The sequence below is a fragment of the Chiroxiphia lanceolata genome, chromosome 1, assembly GCF_009829145.1.
Source record: "Chiroxiphia lanceolata isolate bChiLan1 chromosome 1, bChiLan1.pri, whole genome shotgun sequence".
Taxonomy (NCBI): Eukaryota; Metazoa; Chordata; class Aves; order Passeriformes; family Pipridae; genus Chiroxiphia; species Chiroxiphia lanceolata.
The window spans coordinates 114,671,492-114,697,113 of NC_045637.1; the positions used below are offsets into that span (position 1 = coordinate 114,671,492).

Here is a 25,622-nt window from a genome sequence, read left to right on the forward strand (position 1 = left end):
AAGAGAGTATTTATGTCGGAAAATCATAACACATGCCACCTATATCTACTGTCAAAGGTTCGTCTGCATTCCTGTTCCTCAGGATGGTGGATCATTTACATCCTAGCATCTCCTGAAAGATTAATGTTTCTTCTGTAATTGCTCTCTTTTTGATGCTACAAACCTAAGGCACTGTCACACATTGGAAAAGGGAATTCAAACAGGGAAGAAGGACTGCTACAGATGTACAGGAATAATGGAATAAATTTCACCTGTTGGAAAGCAAGGAGCATTTCTTTCCTGCATAGGAAAAGGCAAAATTTTTAAAGAGGAATCATCTTAGGGTCTACATCTGGGTTAGTACCGGCTTCCACTTGATGTGAAACAATTTATACACAAAGATCGGTACTTCTCTGTGGAAAAAAGCCCCTGCTGCAGAGTTCAATTACCTGTATGTATAACCATCTCCCATCATTTCTTTAAGCTGGTAAACTTTTTTGTGAATTACGAACACAAGGAGGAATCTTACCAAGAGTGCTGTTAATTTACATAGCTTTTCATCTGTCACCTAAGGACCTGACTGTTCTCCCTGCACAAAGCACTTGGTACCATTTATGCATTTGCAAATTCTTCTGCCTATAGTAAACCAAAAAGAAAAGTATTTCTTTCTTTTTTGTATCAGTTCTTCTTTTCAAAAAGTTTTCTTTTCTCAAGTTTCTATTCCTCTCTCTCAATCCTTTTTTAACTTTTATTTTCATTTTTGTCTTTTACCAACTTTCTGTTAAACATTTTCAGGAAACCTCTAGATAAGATGATGACAGATCCAGGAGAAATAAAAAATGCATAGCACCAAAGGCAAAAAAACCCCCCATGAAACAACATGAAAATTGCAGAGCAGGTAAATGCTCTCTCTTTTCAAACTTTCCCACAATCAGCTCTAACATACTTCCCATAAGTAATACTATCTCACACACTGCATAGATAGGGCAAAAGCCTTATTATGTAATTAGACAAAATCTTTTAATGCCACAACGTGCACTAAATGTCGTATCTGACACCCAATAAATATGTGGGAGGTTTTCCATTTACTTCAAAGGTTACTGGACTAAACTCTGAGTGTGTGGGCTCACTAATGAGCAACCTCACTTGTGCTCATGAGCCAGGCAGAGGATATCTCCTACAAAATGCAATTTCTACAGTTCATAATTGTTCAGATGTTGGAAAATCAAAACCTGCAGAAACAATGAACTGGTAGAGACACAGCCCACGACACATTTGCCTTTCAGAGTCTTTCCACTTAATCAAAATTTGTGGCATATGATTGGAAGAGCAAAGCATTTAAAACTAGAAATAAAAAAATGCTTAAAATTGCTATCTAGAGTGGATTGACAACCCATTCACAACCGGAGCAAGAAAAGCCAGTCATCTACACCAGCATGGAGACAAGGCAGAGGGAGGCACCCTTAGGGACACGTTTACATTGCAGCACAGGAGAAACACAACCATGGTCCTGGAGAGTTCTCAACAAGCTATTTTAACTTGCTAAACAAATTAGATATAGACCTAACAGGAGTTATTTTCTCCTGTCTCCTCCCACATCCACTACATAGTATCAATCCAAAGCTTCTTAAAAGCACCAGGTCTTGAAAAGATTAAGTTGAATTACAAACGTGAGATTGGCACTTTGATTTACTTTGTGCTAAAATACAGACAGCACACAAGATTGTTTTTTTACTGCTTTATGGCGTATACAATTACATGAAATACACATCAAACTCATCTAAATAGCTGGCCATTTAACTGTCTGTTTGGTGTGGTTGCACACTTTGTCATCCTGTGTGATCTAAAGCACAGAGTCAAGTCTGGCTGCTGCTTGTAATTTAAGATAGGTAACTCTGAACAACAGGGCCTTTCCCCCTCCTCCCTCTCAAGGAAGGGAAAGCTCTTAAAAGGTCAGGCACCAATGCAGTTTACTGAATAAAGCTCAAGTTTGAAGAATGTGCCTTCTAAAGTGATTTTACTACCTGGGATGTAATGAGTTTTACAGGCTTGCTTTGTTAAATTGCCCTGACAATCTCCATTTCCACTTGCTTCAATCATATTAACAGAAGCTAAAGTTCACAAGTAGTAAAATATTTCAGTGTACTGAGTTGGGTCTCTAAAAAATAGATCACACACTTGACAAACATATAGGACATAATTTGGCATTTCATTTCATGTTTGGCTTGGCATGTCTCGTTTAGGGCAGGACAAGATGCCCTATCACACTATCTCATTACTCATGGAAATAAAACACGGTTACACCAAGGACTTGACAAATCCCATTAGATACGTCAGAAGGATAAGACTGTCCCACTGAATTGGTAAGTTCAGGGAAATATTGGAGATGCTCCACCAAAGGCAAACATACTTAACATCATAAGAGGCACACATACAAAACTTGAGTAAATAGGTAAGAAACTGGAAATCCCTTACTGAAATGAGAAAAGGGACAGTGTAAGAGAAGACAGTGAGATAATTCTTGTTAACAGGGGCATAATTCCCTCATTAGAAGAGCACAGACATTACTCTGTTACTACTTTGTGTATTTGGCTTTGCCTTTTGAAACACACAGTCCTTGGGGGATGGGATAGACCTTCCTCTATCTTTGGTAAGTGTCTAGTACTCCTTGAAAGGTACTGCAGTCCAAACAACAATGACCAAAAAGTAATAGCTTCCCCCTTTTAAACCCTGAAATAGTTCAGAAAGTTGTTTATAGTTTGCAGAATATAGGAAAGAAAACTTCATTGAATGATTATGCCATGCAAAGGAGAATTTGAAAATGATCTTGCACTAATTCAAAGCAAAGGTTTATAATGTGCAACACAAGAGGCTTACCCATGTATTATGATTTTCAAATTTTATTTCCAAAATATTTTTCTGCATTATTTTCTTTAAGTGTCATAGATCTGGCTATCCTGTTAGATACATCAGCACACAACTGATTTACTATGATGTTGATTAAAAGTGCAACATGGTGCAATGAAGGGAAGAACTGGGTCAAGAGATGTTTTTGCTGAGATAACCCATGCTAAGTGACACAGGTAGCAAATGGAGCATCTTGACATATCTGAAGCATCCAACAGCAACCTACACTCACTGAACGAAGGAGTCTGAAACAGATCTTTAGGATGCTGGTTAATGGGCTGCTGAGGCTCTTCAGAGGCAAAAAGAAAAAAAGGGAAATCGATGCTCTCAAAACAATTTTAAAACAAAAGATGTGGAACTATGCATTATCATCCAATTATTCTCAGAAACATTAATAATGCTGAAGCGAGTTCAGATACGGTCAATACTTAACATTAAAAAAAAAAAAAAAAAAAAGTAGTACTTAAATAAATACTCTACTCATCACTCATTGCTCCTCCTGACTCTCAGACCTCAGTAACTGGCTTAACAGCATAGTAACCAGATCTGATGTAAAAGATCTTTATAATGTATACTTATCTGGCAGCACTGACTGAAGGTGGCAGACAGTATGTGAAGGGAAGATGAGAGCATAACGGGAATACAGTTCCCCAAATCCCAAGAGGAATAAAGCCCTCTAGCGATCAAGGTAAATCAAAGCTGTATGAAAAGAAACGTTCATCTAATTTAGATGCAAATATACCCAGATGCCACTGTACACCACATCTAAACAGTATTGCACAGACAGTATTACTTCCATTGTACCAACAAATGCCTATCTTCTCTGTAATAATGTTCTCTTTGATGCACATACACTGGAAGAGTTAAGGTATATTTAGATTCAATCAACAAAACTTCATCAGCACAGCAAGATGAACAGAGATCATATCCATAGCAGGCATCTGACCTTTTCATCGCTCTCTCGCTGAATGCACATGTGAGGCAGGCAGGGAGGCACATACACACCAACAGAAACGACATATAATGCCTGAAATCAACTTCTGGCCAAGGCATCCTGATATTTTCTCATATGGTAAGCATTTTATTCACTTCAAGCACTGGATTTTCATTTGCATCATCTACAGAACTATGTGCGGTGTTCATGCTCAGGTAATGAGCACTAAATGGCATAGAAGGCAATAAATAGAATATACATTTGTTAAATAAATGCAATACCTTTTATCGAAATCATCTATTTACTAAATTACTTATTTACTAATTCACAGTATTCAGCCAGGTTCATGACCTGCTTATCACAGACCATTAAAATTAAACCTGTGTATATTGCAGGACTTTGGTCCAAGAACAGGTTATTACATATCAACCACTTTTCAGAAAGCATCTACATGAATATTTTTCTCTGAAAATATATGTAACAATTTCAGGTTGTTTATCCTTCAGTAGAGGAAGGATAAATCACTAATTTATTACTATGAAATATTTTGTTGATGTGTCAGAAGCTTTAGAGTTTTTCACAGTAGGTCTCTGATGTAATCTGTCATTCAGCATCTAGAAATAAAATCTTTACACTTAATGGGAGCAGTAGAAGTTAATAACACTTGATGCTACAGTTTCGGCTTGAAAACCACAGGACTTAGCAAACTGTAATGGTCTGACAAGGCACTGGATGGAAAGCTTTGGTTACAAAGGCTTCTTTCTTAAATTCTGCAGTGTGCAAGAAGCTGTCAACTTCTAATTTGTGGCAAGCAGGTTAATTTTGGATTTTTACTTTGTTAGGACTGGTTTCGAAAACTCTAAGATGGCTTAAAACAGATATAATATTCACCTTATTGTACACTGCTTATACAAATTAGATATGATTTTCTTTCTAAAGGGGTTTTTGAAGAAACTGCTGGAACCTTACCTATGATTTAGGTCACAACATGCCTCAGTTGCACCTTCTTTCAGCTCTTCAGGTTTGTGAGGGAGGAAGCAGTTCATGGATTCAGCAGGTCAAAGTGCACATCACTGACTGTGGCTGATAATTCAAGAGTTGCCCAGAAGGCCAGATGCTAAGATTTTGGTTTCAGCTTGATGGGCCAAGCTGACCTCTGGGAACAATTGTGTTATCTCAGCTTTGCCTTCAGGCTTCAAACTATCCACTGTAGGCATGTAGGCCCCCACAGTGACAGACACAAGAGTTTTGTGGAATGATTTAATAAGGATATTTTCCTCTATCTGGAACTTGAGTTTTAAAGGCAAATCTGACCACTCATCTCTAAATTCTTCCAGAATAAAATCTTGCACCATGTCACCAAGGGTGAAAAATAAAAGCAAGGTCTATACAATGTTTGATGCTTGTTTTTAAAGAAAAAAGGTTTTGGTTGGTTTTGTTTTTACCAGCATGTGAAGGATGACTAAGAACATTATTAAATATTTGAGCGGTTTTTGCCAAATACATCTGCCTTGGATTATTTTTTCTGAAACAAAAATTAAGAACAAGTGCAAATGGAATTATTAAAAGATCAAGAGAGGTCATTTGTTGATCAAAAAACCCTAATATATTCCATTTCTGTTGCAAAAGAAGACAATAAGCACATATGACAAAGCAAAATATTTTACATAGGTGGAATATCAGCTAGGGCTGCAGGTTGCTAAAATCTTGAAACAATTCAGCACATCATTCTGACAAAGGACTTTGTACTCCATTATTGCCAGCTGAATGTATCTGTTAACTTTGGGTCAAAAATATGGGTCTGTATTTTAAACCAACTAACATCAGAAGCACAAATGACTATGTGACTCTGAGCAATTTTATTTTTGAACATGATTAGAAGCGGCAGTACAACACGGTTGAGGATCATCTACATCATCTAAACTTCCAGATTTGAGCCCCTGCTCATAAAAATCAAGTTCTGCCTTAAAATAACTGAACTTGATTCCCTGACAAATATTTGCAGCTGTATCTGTCATCTGAATATTTATATTGGGACAGCAAAATTTCATAGTTGTCTAAAACAAATATTAGAGACAGATACATCTCAAGAATGCATCTCTTAAGAGAGCCAGTTTGAACAGAGTAGATCCTTCTCTCAGGAAATATTTTGTACATGTCAAGGTTTTTCTCTATATAATATTTATATGAACAGTAATTCTGACAAAAAAAGACCACAACACAAAACAACTAAAAACATGAAAGGAGAAGTAATACTCACTTGTTTCTTACAGATCTATAACTCGTGCCTATATTTCTCACCATTCTATCTTCAAATTAAAACTTTTTAGCAGAGAAATATCTGCAGAGGTGATAGAGTTTTTGTGGTAACTGCTTTTTTTTTTTAAAAAAAGTAATCTTAAAGGGAGTAAAAACCTTCTAACTTCATGTAACCTAATCATAATTTCTTAAGGCATGTCAGATTTTATCATGATTGAAGTAAATGTTCCTTAGGGTAAAAATGCCAAGATTTAATACGTTAGAAACTCACCTACCTTCTATTGCTATTTTCTCATATCCACTTTTCTTTGTGAAATACAGCATTTTCAAAGGCATTTAAAGTTTAGAAACACATACATATAACTTAATTTCTATACTTCCTATTTAGCTTACTATATTTTTGGCCTTATACACAACTAGAAATTAAGCTCTAGGACACTGGCACGTCTGTCATAGCATGACTCAAGATACTTGAGCCATTGCATTTATGGTGTTAAGCAACCTGCTGATATACTCACTAAAGACAAGCTGAAGAACAGAACTTTAGCTGTGAATATTTGCAAACACTCATAGTGTCATTTTAAAACTTGCACTTATAAAATATAACATCTGAATCTAAACCTGGCAAAGCATTCAGAGGCCTAACTTTAAGGGACCAAATGAAATTTAACAGTACAAAATGCAAAATGATGCAGTTTACACCTTGCTAAAAATAAGAATTTCTGCTGCAAACTCTAGGGTGCTCATCAATTGACTAAAAGACAGTAAAATATACATATTACAGCACTGCAGACTATCTCTGAAAAATAATGTACAGCTCCACTCAGCCAGATTCAAGGAGGATGGACTATAAGTAGAAAAGTTATAGAAAAAGGCTATCAATCAGTGGAATATCACAAGAACTGTGAATATTCTAGAAGAGAGACTTTGCCTGCCTTGTGCAACATCCACCCAGTTCAGATTCAAAACTGCAACAGGATGGTGATAAGTGTGTAGCAACAACCTAAAAAGAATGTGTTATATTCACAGTAACAAAAGGAAGAATGCAAATGCAAATGGGATATCATTCTGGTTTCCCAACGCTTCATATAGATCAACAAGAGTGGAAAAGACTAAAGTGAACTCACACGGGAGGACAAGTGAACTCACAAGGGGGACATTACAGAAGGAAGAACATTTATAAAGGCAAAGATCACTATTAAAAATTTCTAAAATACTAAGTGAAAGACCAGCACATCAAAGAAATACCAGCAAACAGGCAATAAATAGTATTTACGAGTATCAATCAAAGCCTGATCTGATCTATGGATCATTAATACCAGGTGACTTGAGAGTGTTGTGTTTTGTGAGAGGTTTTCATCACAGTATAAAGTGTTTTAGGTCTCAGCTACTGTACATTTAAAAGACCTCTCAACAAAGAAATGGAGAAAACTTCAGTAAAACTCAGTATAAAGGATAAAGTACTAGATGATGCTCCCAGGAGGAAAGTGCCTAAGCTGATACATTGTCAGACCATGTCCTTTAGATAAGCCTGCACCAGGCTTCCCAGATGTCTTGCAATCAAAGAGAGCCAGTACAATAGTCACTTAGAGGAGTGCAGAGAGGTTCTCTGGTAACTAATCTAATTGCTGTCTGACACAAAATGTTGAGCTCCTTCAATGTACCCCTGTAAGCCAATCTGGAAATTACTCATATACTCAAGAGAAGTAAATAGCACGCAACAATGTAATCATGCAAGATTAAACTATTTATTTCAACTTCAAGCAAAGCAGTCTGCATCCAACACTCCTTTTTAAGATACAAAGCCTGAGTTCAAGAAGTCTTAGAAGACTGATCATACAAAAGAGAGCCATTACGTATTTCAGCTAATGAAATTTTATTCTGAAAGGGAAACATTTCCATTACCGTAGGCTCAGCAGCCCCAGGAGAGAGGACATGGCAGTGAGACTGCTGCGACCCCATTCCTGACATTTCAACATGACTGGGATCAGTTCTAGCTCCTTTACCAAACCCATAATCTTACCATGTGAAATGTGCTGTGCAGCAAGAAGGCAGTCTGAAGTGAATTAGGTCATGCAATTAGGAGTGGTGACCTTTCCCTGATGAACAGTTTTTAAGCAAGGGAAAAGATTTTTGGAAGCTAAGGCACTGCAAAATCCCTCACTTCACTGATTCCACATGCTGCTTTATGCTGTGTTGCTATAATAAAGCAACACAGACATATAAATGATAGTCCTGGCTTTCCATAACAAGCTATAATTGGAGTAGGTGACTAGGAAAATGTTTAGATAAATGGTGGGATCATAACCTCTTATGCAAAATGGACAAATAAGTTATGGAAATATCTGGGAGACCCTAAGGCTGTGTAGCTCTACTGCAAACCATAGGCACAGTTAAAGCAGACAGTAAATCACTAAATCTCATCTCAGATGTTACAATTTTGTTGTTGTTTTGGGGTTTTTTTGCTAGTTTTTGCTGACAGATGGGAAAATACTGGCTGATTGTGACCAAGATTTAATTTACCTTCAATTTCCTTCCTATTTCTACAGTACATTTCTAAAAAACATATAGTATTTTATTCCCAGTGCTTAGAGGAATTACTGGCAAATAGTCACACTCCTTCAGCACATACTATAAAAATACCACTGTAATACTTTTTGCTACTCATAAGAATTCCATTATATAATAAAATTTTCTCAAGAATATTTCTAAATTATCATCTATGAATGTGTGCATACATTGATATACATACAGCTTCTTGAATACTTATCAACTATGCATGCACATAGTAAAACCCCTTATGTCCATATACAGAGAGACAGAACTGTGACACTGCACTGGAACAGCATCATCTATTAAGTAAGTGGGATAGTAAAGTGGCAAAGATACCTTTAAAGACAGGTAAGCCTTTCTTCAAGGCATCTTCTCTTTCTTTATCTGTCTACCAGCTGCATTTAAAAACCAAAATTATAGAACTGCATGAAGAAATGATGTCTGAGACACAGACTTCAGTTTCAACTCTTAAAAAAGTATGTCCACTTGTTCCAAGGAATTCAAAGCCAAGCTTTCTAGCACCAAGCCTTAATTATCCCAACTCTAAAGTTTTCTGACTGGAAATGAACATCTTTCTGCACTATCTTTTTTTCTTTTTGAACCTTGATAAAAATATCAAAATAGCAGATGACTGACAAGTGGCAATTATTGAACATACTCTGCTTTGTTACTTACTGGCACAGAGATAAGCAAAGTTGTATCCATTTTAACAAGGGGAATGTATACCTCCTATCAAATACTATATCCATATTCTAATTCTATGTTCGCCCCAGGAAAGGTCCAACTTTTCCAGCTATAAAAATGCCTTTACAGCTGCTATCATCAAAGTTTTCATTGTTCTCCGTGGCTTTTGAGACCCCAAATTATGAGGCATAGTAGACGAAATAACCATTGTATCTCCATTACTGCAATGTAAGGGGTGTCTTTGGTAGATGTAAACCTCCCAGAGGTTCTCAGGACATACCTTTGTATAGTTTCTTTGGGAATCACAGAAAGACTCCTTCTGCCTAGTTAGAGGAATTGGCCATTTAGGGTCCCTAGGTTTTTCTATGTGTCCACCATTTTGGATTATGACTCTTAATAATAAGACTAATTTTCTTCCACGAGGAGTAGGGAAAGCAGAACAGCATGACTATACACCCCCCTGAATAAGATTCATCTGCACAGCATGACATCTGCTGCAGTCCTTTCCTCCTTTTAGATACAAAGGCTTGTGCTACAGCATTGCTGGTAACATCACACCCAAGCAGTGGGCACAAGATAAAATGCACCGGGGTACTTCAGTAGCCCCTGGCAAAGATAAAGTCCTCAAGCCTGCTGACAGAATTGGTCAGACATTGATCCACTGGTGGCATTAGTTTGAGGCATTGTTCAGCAACGTGACAGACTCTAATTCGATCTAACATTTAAGGAAAGCTGGGATCAAACAACCCCAGACTTTAGGGCAGGCATTTATAATGCCTTATTTACACAGACGTGGGGGGTTTCAGTATATTTCTTTTTGACACAACACTGAACATATGTCCTCATACTTGGGGTTGTCCTTTCTTCACTTGCTGCATTAAAGGAATAGTTCTGTTACTTTCTTTTAACACTTCAATTATTTCTGGGGTACATTTTTCTAAAGTTGACAGTTCTTATTTAAAAAAAATTATCTTCCTAGGTTTAATCAAATATACGCATTTATCCTTGTACAAAATGAGGACTGCCTTAAAAAGTACCTCATACCAGCCAAATGTACCCTTCCTCTGTGTGTCCATTTTTCCATTTCCCATGCTGCAGCACTACAAAACATTAGCAATATTCATCTCTTGTCCAGTATATTGATACAAAATGACCCTATAATCTTCCTCTCAGCTCTGCTCGCATATTACAAAAACAGTTTACCATGCTTCATGTTCATTCCTTAGCAACTGCTCCTTGCTTCTAAGAACCACTTCTCTATTTACGCATGCACATCCTGGCACATCTTAAAACTGGAAACAGAACAGGGATTGACGGAAGTTATGATTGCATTTCAAAAAATCATAAGTGGCATGAAAAAGATTCATAGGGAACAAGAGCCTTCTGTCTCTTCTGATACAAGAATTAGCACGCAATCAATGAAATAAACATTGCAGGTCTAGAGCAAGCAAAGGAGATCGTTCTCTGAAGAACATAAGGTTAAGCTGAAGAATTTTGTATGGCCAGATGTTGTGCTGCCAAAATTTTAAATGGAAAAAAAAAAAAAGGCAGGATACATTCTTTATTTGGGGATCAGAAGGCAGTTCTACAAAAGACTATTCAATACAAGCTGAGGAAATCCCAAGTTGCAAATTGTTAGAGGCTAGGAGACTACACTGGGGAAGTATCTCAGATGCTTTCTGGTTCTTGTACTCCTCTATTGGCATGTGCTAAAGCACACTACCAGAAAGAGAATCTGATGCCAGAGGGAACTTTATTCTGGCCTGATATGTCCAGTTTTACATTCTTAAATAATTCTTAAATAATTTACATTTATTTTGATCACATCAAAGCTAGTCTAACATGACTGAAAATAGAATTCAACCCTTTATGTCACCATAATCTCCCTTTCTGAGCACAAAGGGAAAGTATAAGGACTAAAAAATTCCATGAGCTGCCATCATGACTCAGTTTGTTGTATTCATCATGAGGAGAGCCTAATTTGATAATTTTATACAAAGGAAAAATAGAGGTTCTTTTTACAGCAACAAAAATTATCATTCATTAGTGAATAAAACTGCATCTAAATCTAAATTTATTTAGATTACAGACAAACCACTCAGACGTTGGTTGAATGGGAGACATTCATTAATACGGAAATAACAAGTAGAGTGTTCACTAATACAGTAATATTTAGATATTCAGAGGGGGATGCATATGTGCACAGGGAATATCTGTGCATATTACCAGTAGATTTGCATTTACTGGCAGAGTGTGTACCTGTGTATTTGCAGGCTGATGAGCTGTTACACAGGCACACACATCAATGCTACTGAAGCTTGCACACTTGCTTTCCCAATCAAACCAAATAATCTGAAAGTGACCCAATTTTCACATAAATTGCATTGATTTGTTGAAGCTGTGTCTCAGTCCAGACTAAGTGGTACCGCAAAAAGCATGCACATAGCCTCCTGCTGGTGGTCATATGAATCTCCTTCTCCTCCCAAGGAAGCACGATAGATACAATGAATTTTTTGTCTCTCACCTTACAAAAGCACTGTCCTCATTCTGAGCTACAGAAGAATATGATTAAATGATATGTCACTGAAAGAAAGGCTACGTCCATTTTCTACCACAGTAATATTTTCTAAAATCACAGGTTTTTCTCATTTCGGAGTGCACTGGGTTTTTCCTGGTGAGTAAAGATGTGCTTACTGAATTTAGAACATAGTTTCTCTCAGTCTGAACTGCAGATTCCCAAGCTGCATAGTTGTGGTCGGATAACTCCTCCACGGGGCATTCAGAGTTTCCTGAGTATGGAGGCAAAAAAAGAATTAATCTGATTCCAGTGTTTAACTCATTTGCAGGACTCAGATTTCCTGTTCTGCAAACATAAAGGGTTTGCAAAGAGCGCGTAAGACCTTCCAAGATGTATAGCTATGTGAGTGCTAAAGATAGGGAGTCCCATTCTTCTCTCTGGCTTAAATTGCCAAAGCTCTGTGGATTTCAGCTGTATTATTACCAATTCAAATGTGTTCCAAGTCAGAGGAAAGTCAAGAACAATGTGTATTTATGAAAAAGGCCAACTCTTGTTTGGCTGAAGTTCATAACCCGAAAAGAACCCAGTAATTCCACTATTCTTCAGCTTAAAAGTTGGCTACATTTTTCACTTTCAGCATCTGTTCTGTGGTGTAAAGCATTAATAGCATGGAGGTGGATATATTTACTGATTGTTTTTATTTTAATTTTCAAAGGCACAGGAATGTTTTAATCTGAGATGAAGTTACAGTGTGAAAAAAAATCAAGTCAACCTAGAAACTAAAGCAGCACTTAAAAAGAGAAGGAAAATACCAGGGCCAGGTCTGTTTGGGGTGATAGCTAGAGAATAAACATGACTGTATGTGCCGTAAGATTTTCTAAGCTAACTTAGTGGTTAAGAAAGATGCTGAGCTAGTTTTTGGGAACAAAGGAACACAGCACTGACCTAATTCCTCTCAATTAGCCAATAGTAAAGTTCCACTCACTTTTAGAGAGAAGAATTATGTTAAGCAGTTCTCAAAACTCCCAAAGAAATTACTGTTTATAAATTTGGCAGGTGTGGTACAAAAGCTGTGGATGTGCACACCCCATTTAAGGCTGACCTACCTGTTTTTAGGAGCAGCACATGCAAGCATGAAAGGACTGCTGGATCTTAATACCCTCAGGATTACTTGATGTTCTTGTTTCAAGAATGGCTCAAGCTAATGCATTCTATATTGGCTTGTGAATGTACATCTAAAAGCAGGAATAGGATCATAGATCACTTCACACTGGCTACCGTATAGTTCTCAGGTAGAAGCATGAAATTGTCCCAGCTAGATGAGACTAGTCTCATTCATGGAAGTCTTTCCATGAATGTCATGCATCTTTGATATCACCCCAATCAAACACTCTTTGTGTAAAGCTGCTCACTGCTTTAGACTTGATTGTGTAGGAAGCTCATAGGACACTGTCATCTGCTACTGTAAATTTTCTGAAATTTAAAGTTAGCGCTTTGCTAGCACATCTGTGATTTGAATCCTGAATTTACATTGTGTTTCATATGGAAAAACAAAACAACAAAAAACAACACAAAACTTTCAGGTTTGGAAAGGCACATCTTTGTACGAAATTTTGAGATAAAATCTGATACAAAAAAATAATTTAGCATCTTGTCAATGCTTTTACTTTGTCAATCATTATCCTTTAAGTAATGGAAAAACCTGCACTTATGGGCCATCTCCAGCTGGGAAACTATGATTCCCCATTACAAGAGTGAAAGATAGTTTATGCAAAACAAGAACACAGGTAAGCGGATAAGAGAGGATGAGGAGGGCACAGTTTTGAGAAGTGGTATTACATGAAACTTGGTGCTCATCGTCAGTTCTTCTTCAGGACACTTTTGGTATGGTTGACTTGGTAAAAGAAATCAAAGGAGAGAGATACTCGCACCTGTAATTTCCACATCTAAGCTGAACCACCTTTCACTTCCTTCCAGCTATAATGTTTTGTTGTCACTTAACACAGGATCAATTCAGGTCAGTATTGGTCAGCCAGTACATACTGTGCAAAAGTACAGGGAGAGATAGTTAACATTTTAGGAAGATAAGAGGAAGGCTCGCTAGAAAGTGCTCCACACACATGTACTAGTTGTGCCAAATGTCTCCGACAACTGTTGCAGCAGCGGCCCACGCCTGGCTGTGCAATTCATTCAGAAACGATGTGGAAGGTGGCCAGCAGCAGCACAGCCATGTTCTTAGCTTATCCTACAATGCTGAGCATGCTGAGGTTTCCAGAGTCACTAGCCCCTGCTCTAGCAGCAAGAAAATCCAATAGCCAACACAAATATTAGATTTCATAGAACAGTTTTCTGGGGGTGGGGGATCAGGTAATTAAAAAACAGGATTAAAACAAAGCCTGACAGTTTCAATAGTGAGCTCTAAAACTCCTAGCATCCTGCTTTGTTTTCAAAAGGAAAGTTAACTCAGTTGAATAAGGCTGTTATCCCCCAATATTATACAAAAACTCAACCAACCTTTATCCTAAAGTTTGCTTAGCTAAAATTTGCAGACATTTCAATTATGAGTTAATAAACCACTTGTGGGGTTAAGTGTGTCATGTGGATAGGCCATATTTCATATTTTGTAAGGATAGAATTTTTATTAATTATTTTCCTGAATTTTTAAACTGCAAAAAAACAAAGAATTAAAACTTTTCCATAAAAATCTAGATTAAAAAATATTGGGTAGACTGGAAAGTCTTTCCAGTTTAAGGAACAGGCCTTTAGAGTACTGGTATATGATCCAGAAAAAAGGGAAGTAATTTAAAAAGAAGAGAAAATGAAGCTGAAAAATGAGCAGACAGAATGGATTTATTTGGTCAGCTGACTCATACCAGAGCAATTCCTAAAACCTACGCAAAAAGCCTGGAAAATAAATAAGATTCTTCTGTGGGACTTTCATTTCCTTGGTCCTTGGAGAAAAACTGTCAATTTAACTATACGGCAACCAGCTCTCTGTTCCTCTTCAGGAGCTCTTATGCTTGGCTCTGTTCAGTGGGAAACAGCTTCCTTTTGTCTTTCACCTAGATGGTGATTACTCCCTGTATTTAAGCTTCTGCATGATGGAGAGATGTGAAAAAACCAAAATCACTTTCTGTAATTCCCTTGTCGAGCAAAACACATCAGAGCCTACCGGCACAGTCCTTTTTCAGAACCAGTTCCTTCAGTGTACCCTCTGGATGGCAATTACTGCAGCAGAGTAGTTAAGAAATGGACTTAGACAACTGCCAGCGCTAATTAAATATTCCTTCAGTGTTCACATTTTTCACATGGGTCCTGAGGATGTCTAAATGCATTTGACATACAAAAGGAAAACCCAGAGAAGACATGCATCATCTAATACATTTTTAATCCTTATAAATGCATTTGGAATAACAGCAGGATTGAAAACACTTCCTTTGTGAATGTATTTGTTTCAACACTCTTGATGTGCTGCTAGATATTAAAGAAGGTATTACTCTCTGCAAGAACCTACCTTTGCCTGAACTTCCACTTTATGCAATCTTACAGCAGACTAAAACTGGAAATAAAAGATGGGAGAGAGAACCCCAAAATGTCTGTTCTGTGAAGGTATAAACTGATTGCACAGTTCATCTTCAGGCTGACACAAGCTCAGATGCTCAAATTTATTAAGACAGTAGACTTCTATTGATTTTTCAGGTGATTTAGACTCCTCAGCATCACTAAAAGCTTACATATAAACTAGATTAAGAAGTGTCGTCATGAATGTGTAATTCTGGGTGAAGGACTATTGCAAATCCCAAGAACAGTCGTGGCTACAGATTTTATTAGAACACTGATACATTTTTCATGTGTAGTAGGCTTCCTTGCCTACTTGTCTGAGCCAACTCTCATATTACTGAGATTCTCCTTATTAATTTTCCATATTCTGTCTATAACATTTTTCTAGAAAATGCAGGAAAGGAGCATATGGAAAAACCCAAACTGATATATAAAACATATACACAAACACTGCCTTTTCTGTGTCATGTTTGTGTAGTCCCTAGCACAAAGAGACAAACTAATCAATAATTCCTGTGAGATTACCCAGGGACATATAAATCGGGTCATTTTTAGGAGGAAAACAAACCCAAAAAACCACCTGGACTCTACAAGCTTGTACAAGCAGGCACTTCATACATACAAATCTGCTCCATACAAAGCAAATCTGCTTTGTCCAAAGGCAAACAAAAAGCACGTAGTAAAATAAGCCATGCCAGCTAGGAAAACACCCCATAGCATTAATGCTCCTCAATAAATTAAATTCTTAATAAGCACTTCTAAAAGTGATGGACAACTTAGATGAGCTATATTGGATGTAGGACAGTGGTAGTAATCAAAGCTCGTGCTTCAGGTACCAGTGAGAGAGAAATGCTAAAGAGGCAAGGTGAAAACACACACATGTACAAGAGCCTCACACAACTGTCATGCAGGTGGGAGGCTGTGTGGGTCCTTGTCCCACAAAGTGGACAGCTGTTCATGGGCCCATGAGACCTCATCTCCCAGCTGCCATCACTACCTCTGCAGGCATAATACTGCTGTTCCTCTCTCTCAGCCAAATCCTCTCCTGACTACTTCAAATTAGAACAAAAAGAGAGGTCCAAACATGTTTAATGGTTGGGGGATTTTTCGCTTTGTGGGTTTATGGGATGTATTAGCCTCAAGAGAATAGTGACGGGACTTGGAGCATCAATCCACCAGAGTTTAACTTTCTTCCAGAGGCAGCACTATGAAACAAAATCAGCCAAAATGGTGTCCAAATGCCATAAAAAAGAGGGAGGTGGCTGTATTTAAGCATCGATAAAATGAGTATATTTTACTCAAGTATCCACAAGATACTTCTGCTAGCCAACATGGGTGGGGGTTCAGTTCTGCTTTTTGTTTTTCAAAGAAGATTCCTGGATTTCTATGAGAAAAATTATATTGTGTTACAATTGAGAAAGAACCACTCTTTCCGAGCAAGATTTCTCTCCAGGAAAACATCACAGATGATACCAACACCTCAGCAGACTTTCTCTCTGTATTGAAGAAGGCCAGCACATAGCAAAAGTTGGCCGACGCCTCTTTCACTTTTATTCAAAAGCATCCACAACTGGACTGACATTTTTAACATTCACAGAACACAAGTTATAGTCTGTCTTCTCTCAGGCCTCTACATGGGGCAGTTTCCCTGCATTGCAATGCAGAATAAAAGAGAGGACATTGACACTATTTTTTAAACATATGCCATGAAAAAGGTTTAGGGAATTTCTTCAGACTTATTCTTTTTGTTTCACTTGAGAGCCACCATTCACTACTAATTAAAGCAGCTCTTGAAATAAAACTGCTCTGGATAAACTTCCAGAAGTGGAGGCTAAATTTTTCTTCTGCTTCTTTCTTCAAACCTCTTCTGAGCCCTCACTGTTAATTCAGACGCTGGCAGGTAATGCTGTCTTTCAGTCCTGTTATACAACTTGGTTTCCAGCATGTGCAAGAACTAACATGTTTCTCCAGACAGACTTGCTTTCCCAGGCCCCTGCCTTCTCAGAAATGTGAGGTACTTTGTGTGGAGTCATTTCAATTTCCTTTGAAACCCCATTTTTCTAAATACTTAGATTTTTTTCAGAGATAAGAAAAGTCAGTTGTATATTTATCTTGAACTGTCAAACACACTAAAAAGAGTCTATCTGGGATTCCAGGCACCGTAGCTAAATAATAAAAATACAGTCAGTCTTATGCAAACAAATGTGTACACACCAGCTGCCTCAAAGTCTCGCAGGGCAGAAAACTACTCCTGCCACAGAGTCCCCAGAAAACAAACCAACCAAGGGTTGGTACAGCCCTTCTCACTCTGTAAACACCAGGCTTTGCTTTTAGTCCCTAAAATATTGGACAATCCAAACCACAGTGTTTTAAGTCACCACCTTTTTTGGTATTTCCACACATACAAGGTACTGAAACTGTTCATTGTTCTGAATCATGACAATACCAAACATAGATTTATCTTTCAATCCTATCTTTAAATCTCTAATTTTAAATCTACAACTTTACAGATTTATATGGATTTATATTTTATATAGATTTTTTATAGATTTACTCCTCCCTAGTAATAGCTATTTGATACCAATCGGTAGGACAAAACATATCTCCTGTCTTTGGTTTCTTTTTCACAGCTTGACTAATGCATCAAATTGCCTATATTTTAACAAGGATCTGCTGTATATCTGAGAAATAAAATGGCGCAGTCCTTAGTAGAAGTTCACATTCTTCGGCTTGCCATCTTTTACTCATTTGAAAAAAACATTTTTTATCACCATGTGTCAATAAAAACTAAGAGCCAATAAAACAGCCTAGCTTACATTGTAGGGCACTGTTAAACAGAAATACATGGATGACATCCAATTTCTTTCAGGTACAGTGAGTATAATTCAGTAGAAGTCAAAAGAACCTAATTTACCAGCAATGATTTTTTTTTCTTGTAAAAAACACCAAAACTATGCTTGATATTGTTAAAAAACAAAGGTTTAAACCGCCAGCATTCCTTTAAATGAGAATCTTTAAATATGGTGATTGTTTATTACTTAATTTGCCTCTTTCTTTGTAATTACCTGTTTGTTTTTACTGTTTGAGATTCTAGGACAGCATCATTTCTACAGAGACTAAATCAGGCAATATTAAGAGCTTTTTGTGATTCTTGGGCAAGGTATTTTTAAAGTACAAAGCAACAGACATTTTTTGGTGGCTGACACAGTCTAGAGCACAAAGACAAACTATTATGCCATCAGAAAGGTAACAGCTGGACCACACAATGGTCATTTACTGTCTCCCCATCAGCCCCTTTGCCTGGGAAAAAAGGATAATTCCAGGACCAGAGTAATTGAGCTCACTGCACTTGCTATGGCTTCTGCTGCCCCTCTGAACAGATGCCAGTCACCTTCAGATAACCCTTAGAAACTATTCTTTCAGCAACCTGCTACACTTCCATTTATGTCCTCAAAATCATTAAACAAACCAAGGAGAAACCAAACCAAGGCAGATCAACGAAATTTTCCTTATGTTCAGTCAGTCACTCCTTCAGAGAAGCCCACAAGACACATCAGAAAAGAACAACTTTTCCAAAGCAAAGGAACCAAATGAAGACAACTCTGAGGTAAAGAAAAGGCAGCTCTTTCACCCATCAGTTAGCACAAAGGCATTTCCAGTGCTCTTCCACTCTGGTGCCCTCTATCTTACAATACTCTCCAGAAAGAGGAGCAGAGAGAGAGTGCCAGAGCAGAGCCCATTACATGAGACACAGCTCTCAAGAACACAGACAAACCATAGGATGAACAAGGTACTGGAGCCAAAGGATGAAAAAATCATTGGAATAAGCAATCCAAAACCTTAAGAAAAACAGGAGCAAAACAAACTCTTGGAAATTTAATGCAACAGCTCAAATAATCCTGCAATAACACGGTTGTTCTTACCTTTGCCATCTGCGCCTGCACGCCATTTGCTTTGAGAGATGCTACTGCTTTCTGTGCTGCTGCTGGACTGTCAAAATCTACAAAACCATAACCTGAAAAATAAATGGATAAACAGAGATCTTCAGTATCATCCATGTGTATGTGAACAGATAAAGATTTTATTTTTAAAAAGAAGGAAACCCTTTCCCTTCTCTCATACTGTCTCCTAGTCTTCCAGTAGCACTGCCACCACACCTCTATTTCACACATCTCTTCTCCTGAAGCTAGTGGGATTTAAGGGAATGCAGTTACCTGAAGATTCAAAGTGCAGAAAGGTATGCAGCAGAGGAGGAGAGAAGGTTGGATCTATCCTAACAAATAAATGATCTCTGGCAGCAGACGAGCACAGACATTTGTGGGGCTCGCTGGTGCTCTGGAGTCCTGCCCCATCTCTTCCATAAGAGGAGGTAGCAGTATGGCTCTTCCTGGGACACAAAGCTAGAGAAAATAATGTCCTTTTCCTGTCCCTTGAACCTATACAAGGATTAAGCTTCAGAAGAGGAGGGCAGCAAGTCTCTGCAGTGGGCTGGGGCCATCTGTGCAGAGACAGGGAGAGCAGCCTTCCAGCAGGTGGGACCAATTCAGGGAGAAATTGCAATGTGTGCTCTACAACCAACTGCTAGATAGCTCTAGAGGATGGTAAGACAGTAAAGTCACAGCTTTGGTTAAACCACATCCCTTTCATCTCACTGCTCTCTCGGCTGGAACAAGGGGCAAATCCCTGCCAGGAACTGCTTTAGGGTATCATCTGAACAGCAGCTTAGTGAGGTTAGATCTGAGGGATTGATAAGGGATAATCATCTGCTTTTAAGTGGCTTTCTTACTCCCAGTATTTGCATTAGTTTAGTATATTAATCAGCCAGTCACTTCCTATCTTCTCTTCTTCCTTCCATTTTTTCTTCCTTTAACCAGCAAGACTGATATGTTCGAGCAACAACAGTGCTGTTAAGCTGGATAGCAACAACTCTGAAAGTATTTTTATTTTGCTAAAGACATAAAGTAGGGCTAGGAGGACAAAGAATGGACTTTTCAAAACTTCTAGAGCACTGAGCTATCCCTCATTTTAACAGCATTCAAATGTCTGCTCATGAAGATTTCAGTTGAACTAGGAAGATTTAAAAATCTCACCAAGCACCAATTTAGGCAGCTGCATGTATTTCACAATCAATACAGGGAAACCCTCAACCTACATCCTTATGAGCAATTACAGTGCAGGTACACATGTGCTGCTCAGACAAGCTGTGGCCAGGGGCCACATCTTTGGCATCTCCCTGGAAAGCCATATAGATGAAACTGAACTGCCTGAAAGCTTTAATAATATTAGCACAAGCATATTTATAGCACAGCAGCTTCTTTGCAGACATCTCCATTTACTAGGTCAATACACATCACAGAGGAGGCAACCACAGATATGATTTCCTGCTGTATCCATATGTATTTCTTTCCCCAACTTTTCTTCCTACTTCTGGAAGGCCTCATCGCCTTCCTCTCCACACCAAATCTAGGTAACAAGAGTTTGTGCTTGTGATCGCCTTGCCCCTCAAGTTACAAACATCTCTTTATTAATATTTTGTTATGCATGCATTACTAAATGCAGGAGTTAGTCCAATGATAAAAGAATTTTGTGTACACAGATTTTTTTGTTTTCTTGGCTTAAGTCTCACTCACACAGTTTTCAGAAAATGAAATGAAAGAAGAAAAAAGAAACAGAAAAAATTGTTAAAGAAACTGCTGACTTCAAGAGTGCGAAAAGCACTATTTTGGTAGCCAAGTCAATATCTCAGCCTTTCTGTTCTTTTCTTCTCTCAGTTTTCTGGTTTTGTTTGTTTGTTTGGAGTGTTTTGTTTGTTTGGTTTGGTTTGTTGTTGTTGGTTTGGTTTGGTTTTTTTGGGGGGGTGTTTGGTTTTGGTTTTGGGTTTGTTTGTTTTATTGGGTTTGGGGGGGGGCATGTTTGTTTGTTTGTTTGTTTGTTTGTTTGTGGAGATTTTTTTTGGCAGGGCATTACTATAAATGGAGGAAAATCCTAGAACAACTCTACACCAGGACAGCAGATCTAATGAACACCACCATAAAGAAGCACATTAGAGTTTGGTCAACTTGGGGATGTGAAGGGTGTTTTACCTGCTCAGATTTCCCTATTTGATTTTCCCTTTTTACTGCTACTGAAACTGCCATTTTTAAATCAGCTTGTTCTACATTGCATTTTCCACTGCAGTGTTACCCAAGCTCTCTCCTCACTGCAGAGCAGCAGTAAAGTTGATGGCATTCTGAACCAAAAAAACATGCTACAAGAGAGCAAGAGTCCTCTCTGGATTTCTCCCATGCCTCTGCCCTTTGAGAGAGCAGCTCTGGGAGGAAGGCAGAGATACAATTAGATGCAGCTTCCATCTTCCTAGTTGAGAGATCCTGACAAGGAGCCAGAGCTGCCAAGTGGGAAATCTAAAATGCCTTGAGAAGTCATGGGATGGCTTGGATCAAACAGAGCAAATTACTTTTTAGGATAGCAAGATTCTCTTCTCAGAGACTAAATTTGTTTTTATTTCTCATCATTTCTATGCCCAACAACTATGAGGTGAAAGTACAAAGTTTTAATTGGCATTAAAAACAGAAATAGAGTTAGATTTTTATATTTAGCATCAGTGTACAGTGCAGGCTTCATGTACAAAGTAATAGAAAGGAAATTACTTTTTATAGGACTTTCTAGACAGCACAGTAAGTATTCACATCTCAGTTAGTGCTGCTTGTAAATATAAACCAGCATGTGTAAGAATATTCTGGCGTTGCATTATAGATATCAGGTATATCTAACATTCCCAAATCTTTGTTTGGGAAGCCTAGCCATGATGATGATATCTAACACAGTAAATTATTGAATATTAACATCAGTCCAGGATTTCTAAAACCATGAATATCCTCTAAACACTTTTTCAGTGGGCACAAGGGGCTATATAACCATATCAGAGGTCCAATGCGAGTCTTGAGACAAAACCCCCATATCTTTAGCTGCCCATTATGCATTCTAGTATTACTACTCGCAGTCTCACTGCAAAGCTGCTCTTTTTCCTTCCCTTAAGCTCATTTCCATTCCAAGTAACTTTTTCTGGCCCTCCCCCCTCCTGACACATCTCTCCACCACACACAGAACATCAGGACAAAATCACTCCATGGCTGAAAATCCGTCCAAAGAACATCAATCTGCTGCAAGAGAAGCCAAGTTCCAGGCTGTTTCAGCATTCAAGTATCCTTACAAGAACCCGCAATGCTATATAACAGAAAACCAGGCATGCTGCCTTTTTGTACAGTTTCTGTTCTTCCACGTAGATGTTTATAGCCTATGTTGGTGACCTACACTAACATATTTCATTTGTTTGTAATCTCACTTCATTTTTTGGTCCGGGCTTTAACAAAGTAGTGCTAGTTTTTCTGTTCAGGCTTCGGGGTTTTGTTTGTTCGGAGTTTTTTTTTCATTTTCTTTCATATAGTTGTCTGAGTAGATCAAGTTTAGTCCCCACAAAATCTAAAGCTGGTTCTTGGAACATCCCCTCCAGTGTTCCCCATAGTGTAATGAACCACATGTGCTGAGAGTCCTTCCCTCTCGTTCAGGCTACGGCTGGAGGGGTGTAGGCTGTGCTCCCCACCAGCAGAACTGGGCTGCTGTGGCTGCTCCTGGCAGGTGCAGTGTGGCTCAGTTTTGGCTGCTCCAGCATTCATCCCTACTCAGATAACTGTTCCCTGGCTCCTTCTGGGAAAAGGTACGAAAATAGTTGGAATCATCCCCCAGGAGGAATTTCAGATCAGAGTCTGCCAATCAGACACTGCTCCTCTAAGAAAACGACTATATTTCTTTTCCTCCTTTAAAAACAAGTGCAAGCCCCACCAGCCCCTCCTTCTGCTAGCCTCAAATTCCACAGCCTTTTTTTGTTCCGCCCCCCACTCCTGCATTTTTACTGTGTGTTCACTGCCTTGTAAACATTCTGGTCAATGGATTCTACATTTTTTCCCTCCAGTTTTTATGCAGAACATCATGAAAAACAAACTCGGTTTCTAAACTGGGACCTTCAGACTCTGCTCACAAGAATCCATCACCACCACAGGAAACCAAAACTATCTCCCCTTTTTTTCCTGAAGCATTCTGCCACTTTCCTTTAAGAACTCCAAACACAAATTGGGAAAACTGTGTTATCCCCTGCTGCTTTGAGAGATGGGAATTGAACTTATCACTAACGTGAGCTCCTCAGCTTAAGTGTACCTACACTGAGGGTGACTTCAGCACTCCAATGCTATAACAAGTATTCCAGGATCCCAAGTGTTTTCTTGTAGAATGACATATTACTAGTTCACACATGCAAGCCCACACTCAAAGAAACCCAGGACAAGACTATCTAGATTAATTGTTAAACCTTTCCTTTAAGAAATACAATGCCTGTAATTTTGTATTGGCCTGATGCCATTAGGGCTAAATAATTAAATTTAAGGAATAAAAGCAGTGGGTTTTTTACCTTTAGGGGAAAGAAAACAGCTAAGCATCAGCAAACTCAAGTTTATAGCTAGCTGCAATAAGTGCTACCCAAATACAACGGCAAACACTAAACGTCTCCATCTCCTACAACCTAAACAGCTGGGGGCCTCCTGGTCTCAGTTTCTCAGTTCCATAATTAAGTTTGGCAGCAGGTTCAAATGATTTAAAACTGAATGTCACTATTTCCTCAACAAATCCCTCATCCTTGTTTTTTCTTACTTGTCAGGAGAAGACCAGCAGAACAGCAATTAGTGGTAAGCAGTGCAGTGAAAAAGAACCAAGTATACACTAATTAGGTCACTCGCCAAACACGTTCATTTCATTGGCAGATTTAATCAATGTTTTCCTGAAATGTCTTAAATCTCCTATGCTAATTTAAAGTTTTGTTATTGTTGTTACTTTAAACACAGATGGGATGCCTGGAGATTTTCAATTGCTTTCCGCAAATCCATTTCAAAATAACAACCCCTCATACAGTGTATCATCAAAATTTCGGCACAGGTTTTAGGAAATGGCCTCTAATTTTATGCCAACATTTTTGTGCCTGTAAATACCTATAGGTGCAATTTTGTGGATTTAAGTAATTGCAGGTGTGTAAAGCTCTTAGATATCAAACTCTGAATTGCCCTGACTGATCAAGTACTTAGGGATAATGCCAAATAATTTGCCTGCCACTTGTGGTTCCCACAATTATTGTGAAGTGCTGGACGGTGGCATATAGCAAAGGCAAGCTCCCACTGGCACACATGGACTTTACAACTCACCTCTGGGGAGCTCGCTTTTGTAGTGACAGGAGGGAGGGCCTTGCTGCCTCTTTGGAGAACTGAGGCAGCTCTTCCACCACTGCTGAAAGTGGCATTAGTTACTCAAAGTGAATGGAAAGAGAGATTTCAGGGTATCCTGGAAGCTTGGTCCTCCAATTCGTACTTACAGCTAGCACACCAAGGCACTTTTTTTGGACGGAAGACACTCCCTCAGCAGTCATCGTTGCTGACGCCATCGGAAAGGGAGCTGTCACGGCTGCTGAACTAATCTGCACCCACATCAGCCTGCTCTGTCCTCCTTCCTGTCCTGACCACATGCTCTCAGGTCCTCACAGAGGCTCCCTCCTTCCTGCTGGTGCTGCCCACGGAACCAGCTTGCCCACAGCCCCACAACCATCAACGGGTGTGAAAGGGCAACATGCAGCCAGCCACAACTCCGCACCCACCTCGTGACCCAGGTCAAAATAAAATAAAAGAAAAAACGAAGAGCAGAAGAAGTGTGGTTTCTCAGAAGTGAGGACTGGAGCGCCTTGGCATGATGCAGAGCTGGAGCTCTGCAAAGACAGTAACTTCCAGAGGGGGGCTGAAAAAGGAGGAGACATAACAAAGGAGGGAAGATAAGCTGGGGATGATGAGCTCTCAGCTTCACCCTGACACAGGGCCAAACATCACATTTGACCTCTGGTTAAGTGCTGCTTTAAATCACTTGAATTCAAGACAACTAGTACACTCTGTTTTCCAGGTCCCCCACAAACAAACACAGACAGGAGACCTGACCCATTCCGCCAGGACACTGGCATGGAGTCTGTGCATGGAGTTCAAGTAGCATGCATGGGTAACCTATCTTGGTATATATAAAAAAGTACCTAAATGTACTGATAGGGAGCTCACACATTCTGAGGAGCTCTTCTGGTTCCACCAACATCAATAAACTCACTGCATCAAAAGTGTTAGTGCTTTGTTTCTTTAACATCTTTGCACC

At 38.8% G+C, this 25,622-nt stretch overlaps 1 protein-coding gene across 4 annotated transcripts in view; it reads right to left on the minus strand.

The window, feature by feature from the left end:
• The window catches only part of RBMS3 (RNA binding motif single stranded interacting protein 3), a 705,062-nt gene that overhangs the window by 241,126 nt on the left and 438,314 nt on the right, over positions 1 to 25,622 (minus strand). For all 4 annotated transcript variants that reach the window (XM_032683778.1, XM_032683761.1, XM_032683783.1 and 1 more), the window contains one exon: positions 19,319 to 19,410. In XM_032683778.1, coding sequence (XP_032539669.1) covers positions 19,319 to 19,410 — 92 coding nt within the window. The remainder of the gene's footprint in view (positions 1 to 19,318; positions 19,411 to 25,622) is intronic.